General features: G+C 50.4%; 1 protein-coding gene across 1 annotated transcript; it reads right to left on the bottom strand.

The window, feature by feature from the left end:
• Positions 1–264: 264 nt before the first annotated feature.
• LOC119356292 (growth-regulating factor 3-like) lies at positions 265–4,016 on the bottom strand. The gene is made up of 4 exons (XM_037623237.1): positions 3,709–4,016; positions 3,360–3,592; positions 2,147–2,510; positions 265–1,088 (listed from the first exon to the last, which is right to left on the bottom strand). The coding sequence occupies exons 1-4, from the start codon at positions 3,798–3,800 to the stop codon at positions 623–625; spliced, it is 1,155 nt and encodes a 384-aa protein (XP_037479134.1). The 5' UTR covers positions 3,801–4,016; the 3' UTR covers positions 265–622.
• Between the last annotated feature and the right edge of the window lie 3,061 nt (positions 4,017–7,077).

Genomic DNA, 7,077 nt, shown 5'->3' with positions numbered 1-7,077 from the left:
CCGGCCACCCCTCTAAGCCCTGCACCACCGGAGAAAATCTTCGATAGATCCCCTGCACCCCCACCCCTAAGATAGATAACGGGGTAGTGAATCCGCCCTAGTGAGACCCTGGCTTCCCACTAAGATAGATGGTGGGGCCATGGTTTTCTCCGGCGAGGTCCATCTTCTCCTGCGAGATCGGGATGGACTAGAATATGTGACTTTGCGAATAAAATTTCCACGCACCTGAGATATAGCAAAACTGAAGATTATTTCAAAAACATGTGAGGGAAAAGTCAACGATGTCGTGCACGACCATCGAGGCTATAGATAACTTCGTACAGTTCCGGCCGACACATGGCAAATCAAAACCCAGGATATCAAGCAAAACGTTGTGAAATTGAAGAAAGAAAATTAACGAAGTAGTGTTTTGTTCGTGCTGCACGACGATGATAGTTAAGGCAGCATCCATACAAAATGAGCAAGCAAGCAAACAAAGCGGCGGTCAGCTCACAGACACATTCGACCGGGTCGTCGGTTCGGTTCACTCATCTGTGATGATTTGAGGACGTCCGTCGTGGACCAGACTACCAGAGAGCTTCGGCAAATCAGCAGAGATCAGGCCGGCCAACGCCGTTCACCTTCACCGGGAGTATATACCGTGGGGCGAGCGGGAGCCGGCGGTGGTGGAGAAATCGGAGCTGGTCACCGGGATGGAGATGGACAGCTTGGTGGCCGAGAAGGCCTCATTGTTGTGGTTGGAGTCATGGTCCTGCAGCTCCGGCCACGAGTCCCTGTCCTTGGGCCACTCGTCGAAGAAGGGCCGCAGCGTCTGGTTCTCCTGCTTCACCGCCGACTCGTCGTCGTCGAAGCCGCCGCCCACGCCGAAGAAGGACAGCGGCTCCCTCTCCGTCTTGGCCAGCGAGCAGATCGCGCTCTGGTCCAGGTCGCTCAGGGTGCTCAGCATGGGGTAGCTCGAGAGTGAGAAGGACGAGTTCTGGGCCGGCAGCAGGCGCCATGAGTAGTTGTCCATGGCGGTGTCCATGGCCGCACTGATGAACTGGTTGTGGTCCTCCATCGCCGAAGTCCTAAACCCATAGGCAGAATACCTGAATTGCACGAGTCAGATTTGCAGCATAGTGATTAATAACAAATGCAAACATCTCCTCACTGTACTGAAGTTCTATTGCTGAAACTTATTGGACAGCAATGATCTAGGATATGTATACAGTAGGCTTCACGTTATCTCTAAACGTGGAACCCATTTCTTGGCTACTAGACAAAACAAAAGGGACATGCTACTATACGAGCAATTGTTGCTGCACATTTTTAAAGCAGGAGCTCCTGACAGGAGAAAAACAAAAGTAGGAAGCCAGACATCTAAGCAAACATGATTGGCAGCAACGCAGCATCATGCATGTGTTGGCTGCCCCGCAGGTAGGTAACCCTACTACTACAATGACAGGGCTTCGGTAAAGGGACACTGCTGGTAACTCATCACAAAGTTCTGATGAAGCAAACCCCAGAAATAAAAGCTCGAGGATGGATGGATGGATGGGCAAAAGGTCATGGGCTTCCATAATCATGCTAGCCTTTTCAGATGGTTTCAGGTGTAGGGAAAGGCAGGAACTGGTAAGTTTTGCTGCAGCAGAACTGACATTATTTTCTAGCCCAGCCCCAAACATGGAAAACAAACATGGGTCAGCAGAATAAAAGATAAGCAGCAAGCAGCAGGGGCTAGGTCTGAACATAAAACGCAGATACAGTTTCATCTGTTGCACGCAGAGTATGCGTGTGAATCTAGTTTAGAAGAACGCTCTGCTCTGAACTTGCATCAGAGCAGAGCACCACTCTGTTTCGCAATCTTCTCAGGCTAAAATCTGCCCCACAAAGCATGGCCAGATACTGCAAAGCAATTACCTAAGCAAGCACAGATCATGCTACTAACGGTGTCAGAAGAGCACTAGTGCTAGTCTGATCAACACAGGCTCTGCCTGTCTACTGATGCAATCAAGCACAAAAATGGGAACATCACATGTTATCGGCCCTGACACCAACCACTAGGTAAAGAAAAACTAATCGGCACGGCAGCAGAGCATGCAGAAGATAAAAACGGCAGGTGATCAGCACGACGGCAGAGCATGCAGAGAAGGTTAATGGAGATCACCTGAAATCTTTGTTCCCGGCGGCGCCAGCGGTCGCGTAAGGCGCAGCAGCATTATCCATGTGCAGCTGAGCAGTAGACCCCAGGGCGAAGGAGCCGGGCGCGCCGGCGCCAGTGGCGATCGCCGGGTACGGCGAGTGGCCGTGGAACGCGGCGGCGGGGGCCTGCTGCTGCAGCTGCTGGGAGTGGGAGACGAGCTGCGTTTCCACAGGCTTTCTTGAACGGTTGCGGCCGCGGTGCATGTGGCGCTCGCAGTACTTGGAGTCCTGGGCGGCCTCCTTGGAGCACCGCCACTTCTTGCCGTCCGTCCGCCGGCACCGCCCCGGCTCCGGATCCAGCTTCTTCCCGAAGTAGGACCCGTACCCAACTGCAAGCAAATTAAGAAAACCCAGGTCAACAATGATGTGACGATGCTCCATACATCTGCACGTACGTCTGTGTCGGTGCTCATCCGGACGCAAGATCAAATCGCGCCGCCGGCCGGACGGAGACGGCGTGCAGCACGAGAGCCGTCGCGGTCGGCCGTCCTGGATCTATCTGTCCATCCAACCAATCATTCATTTACCCCGCCGGAAGGAACGAGGTATATGTGAAATTATTTCCGGGGAAAGGAGGAAGTGCGCGCGATCTACAGTGCAGCGCTTGATTATTGATCTTTTTTCTCGGGAGTCCATGTGAGGGTGGATCGCTGAAATCGCCCGTGGCAGGACCAGCCACGGCAGTGAGCGAGTGAATGCGTGGGTAAGGCTCCCAACAACCAGACAGGAATAACCCCCATGACAAGGAAGCACCAATAAACTACTAACCCAACCCACCTCCTCTACTTTTCGCTTCGTTCTTAGCCTGGGCCAAGCAAGCCTAGTGCCATCTAATCAAATCAAACCCACATGAGGATGAGGCTTCTTGAATCCAAATAAATTAAAAGACCCACCAAGAAGACAGGAGATGCTAGATGGTAGTAGGAGTAGGTGGTAGGAGCAAATCTTGAACAGGGCACGGGGCTTCTTGGATTAGAATAATGAGACCTTTGCGCGACCAAATCCGGGGCAGGATTAACAAATGACCGGAGCAATTAACAAAGAGACGAGCTAGGAGGTCGAGTACACCTGAAATCTCTCGATCCCAATAAACAAGCCGAGCAAATCGCACGGGGGAATGCAAAAGCGTGTAGATAGAAGGTGGTAGGAGGAGGAGGAATCTATGGGGGGGCACGTACGGGCGTGGTGGTGGTAGAAGCGCGAGGCGAGGGAGTCGAAGCCCCGGCGGATGGGGAGGAGGAGATCCGGCGGGACGGGCACGCCGGCGACGAGGTACTTGTAGATGAGCGCCTGCTGCTCCAGCTCCTCGTACTGCGCCGCCGTGAAGGTCGCCGGCCTCGCCGCCGCCCACCTCGCGCCGCTCATCGCGTGCTGCTGCTGCTGCTGCTGCTGCGCCGCCTCCTCCCCTGCCCTGCACACACACACACACAAACACGCCGGAGCCGGTCACCGCATTAGCTAACACCTCGAGCTACAGATAGAAGTTGATACAAAGAAAGAAAAGAGGGAGCTGGCCGGCGGGCTTACGAGTAGAGAGGGGAGGAGCGGCAGAAGGGGAAGATGGGGGAGGAGCGGTGGTGGTCGGCTGCCGGCGACAGGGAGGCAAAGGGCATCGCCATATATGCCGCTCTCTCTCTCTCTCTCTCTCTCTCTCTCTCTCTCTCTCTCCTCTGCTGCGGCTGCGGCTTGGCTCCGGTCCGGTCCGGTCCGGCCTCCCCTTTTAACGTGCCGTGCTTTTGCCTTTTACTCCTACTTGCCTGGTGGCGCTGTGCTGTGTGTGTCTCTTTCCCTCGCTGCGCAGGGCAGGGCTCGATCTGCTGCCTGGTGAGAGTGAGACGACGACGAGAAGGGGGGCAGCGGGATGGATATATAGGACTAGGAGCCCTGGTGAAGTGGTGATAGGCGCAGCAGCGGCAGCGCCGTGTGGGGGTGAGGCCGACACGGCAGGGTTCCAGCTTAGAGCAACTCTAGCTAAAAATCTGTACCGTCAAGTTCGTTTGAGGGATCCTCTAAAACGAATTTGCACTGTCAAACCTGGACACGCGATGGAAACCACCAAGCTGAAGTACGGTAGGGGCAGAGCGAATCTTCGATGGAGTAGTGAAATGCTTTGAGATCGGAAAGAACACCAACAACGAAAGCACTCTACTGGGCAGACACTGACATCGAGAGAGACGAAAACTAGGGAAGCAAATGTGATTAGAGACCCCAGTAGTCCTAGCCGTAAACGATGGATACTAGTGTTGTGTGGCTCGACCCGTGCAGTGATCGCACAACACGACAGAATAGATCAGCTAAAAAACGACACTGTAAATTTAAAACGATGTTCGTGCCACAAAAGTTCACCACGGGAGTTCATCGTACATTTAAACATAAAAACATAGATCAAACTAATCTAAACCTAGGGGTGGGCGGCTCATGGCTTGCCGCTGAGGTAGAGCTCCTCCGCCGACCTCCGGAGAGCATTGGCGTACGCATGCTCTTCCTTGGCGGCGGCGAGACGCTCGTCGACGCCTTCTTCTCCGGCCACCCCTACGCGCTGCTCGGCAAGGAGCTCGTCCCCCGTCTCGCGACACCTCTTGGTGTGCGACCAAAGAGCATCGCCGAATATGGAGGATGGGAACTCCAGATGCACTTTAACCGCTATCCGGAAAATATAGCAGTGGAGGAGGATTTTAACGAGATCCCTCTATATTCTTTTACGGGCAAGCCATTTTTAGCAGATCTGCTCGGGCCCGAAAATGTGCAAAACCTGTAAAACGCCCGGAATTATAAGGGGCGGTGAGATTTTAGCGGATCTACTAGAGTTGCTCTTAAGGCACCACGAGCGCCTACGTCGATCGAGGATGTGCTCGCTTCCAAAAGAAATTTATAAACCTACTTGTGCCTGCTAAGGCCGATTGTCTAGCCTTCAATTTAATCTTCTCGACGAGTCGGTCTAAGTTGAGTCGGGCATTGTCGGAGATGACCATGTTACGTGATGGAAATATGCCCTAGAGCCCTAGAGGTAATAATAAAATAGTTATTATTATATTTCCTTAATCATGATAAAGGTTTATTATTCATGCTAGAGTTGTATTGACCGGAAACTTAAATACATGTGGATACATAAACAAATATCGTGTCCCTAGTGAGCCTCTACTAGACTAGCTCGTTGATAAAAAATGGTTAAGGTTTCCTAACCATAGACATGAGTTGTCACTTGATGACGAGATCACATCATTAGGAGAATGATGTGATGGACAAGACCTATCCGTTAGCTTAGCATATCATCGTTCAGTTTATTGCTATTGCTTTCTTAATGTCAAATACATATTCCTTCGACTATGAGATCATGCAACTCTCAAATACCGGAGGAATACCTTGTGTGCTATCAAACATCGCAACGTAACTGGGTGATCATAAAGATACTCTACAGGTATCTCCGAATGTGTCTATTGAGTTGGCATGGATCGAGATTAGGATTTGTCACTCCGTGTATCGGAGAGGTATCTCTGGACCCTCTCAGCAATAAACATCACAATGAGCTTGCAAGCAAAATGACTAAGGAGTTAGTTACGAGATGTTGCATTACGGAATGAGTAAAGAGACTTGCCAGTAATGAGATTGAACTAGGTATGGAGATACCGACGATGGAATCTCGGGCAAGTAACAAACCGACAGACAAAGGGAATCACGTATGTTGTCATAATGGTTCGACCGATAAAGATCTTCATAGAATATGTGGGAATCAATATGGGCATCTAGGTTTCGCTACTGGTTATTGACCGGAGAGGTGTCTCGGTCATGTCTACATAGTTCTTGAACCCGTAGGATCCACACGCTTAACATTCGTTGACGATATAGTATTATACGAGTCATGTGATTTGGTGAACGAATGTTGTTTGGAGTCCCGGATGAGATCACAGACATGACGAGGAGCTCCGGAATAATCCGGAGGTAAAGATCGATATATAGGACAATAATATTTGGACATCGGAAGAGTTTCGGGAGGTACCCAGTAGTCGTCGGATCACCGAAAGGGGTTCCAGGAGCCCCAGGAGGCTATATGGGCTTAATGGGCCAAAGGGGGGAACACACCAGCCCACAAGGGGCTGGTGCACCCATCTCCCTAGCCTCCGGCCCTAGGGGAAGGAAAGGGGGAGGGTTGGCCCCTCCCGCCTTTCCCTCCTCATGAGAGAAAGGAAAGGGGGAGGGGGAGGGGGCGCCACTTCCCCGTGCCTTCCTTCCGCGCACAAACAAGGAAAGGGGGGCAGCCAAGGGCAGGAGCCCAAGGGGGATTCGGCCACCCTTGGGGCGCCTCCTGGCTGCCTCCCCTCTCTCCCACCTATATATATGTGGGAGGGGGTAGCACACAAAAGACCACGCCAATCTCTTAGCCGTGTGCGGCGCTGTTGGGGAACGTAATAATTTCAAAAAAAATTCCTACGCACACGCAAGATCATGGTGATGCATAGCTGTGACGCCCGAATAATTAAGCTACAGTAACCCTCTACTAATGATGCCACATCACTTCAATTACTGTTGCTAATCTCGTGTTAGTTTGAAACCGATTCAAATTCAAATTCAAAATCAAGCAAACAATAAATTTTTTCAAATATTAAAACTAAAATGTTCGGAGTGAACCAAATATTGCATAGGTAATTAGGGTGGAGAGACCACATTTTTATGAAATAATTAAATGCTCTTGAATAAATAAAACAGCATGAAAAACATTTAGTTAAATACCTTTTATACTTTATAAAATTTTAAACTAATTTATTTGGGGTTTAAACTTTTGTGGCCATGGTGTAATTAATAAAACTAATTTAGGTATTAATAATATATTTTACAAAACTAAAATAAATTGATGAATGTAATAAAACAGAAAAGAAATAAAAAGGAAAACAAATAAAA

This window comes from Triticum dicoccoides, chromosome 2A (genome assembly GCF_002162155.2).
Source record: "Triticum dicoccoides isolate Atlit2015 ecotype Zavitan chromosome 2A, WEW_v2.0, whole genome shotgun sequence".
Lineage (NCBI taxonomy): Eukaryota > Viridiplantae > Streptophyta > Magnoliopsida > Poales > Poaceae > Triticum > Triticum dicoccoides.
This window is presented reverse-complemented; position numbering and strand designations above follow the sequence as displayed.

Excerpts from the sequence above, each read along its gene's own strand:
- LOC119356292 (XM_037623237.1), bottom strand. The coding sequence starts at position 3,800 with ATGGCGATGCCCTTTGCCTCCCTGTCGCCGGCAGCCGACCACCACCGC. Across the intron at positions 3,593-3,708 it reads CGCTCCTCCCCTCTCTACTC|GGCAGGGGAGGAGGCGGCGC; the intron begins GTAAGCCCGCCG and ends GTGTGTGTGCAG. Across the intron at positions 1,089-2,146 it reads GCCGGGAACAAAGATTTCAG|GTATTCTGCCTATGGGTTTA; the intron begins GTGATCTCCATT and ends CGTGCAATTCAG.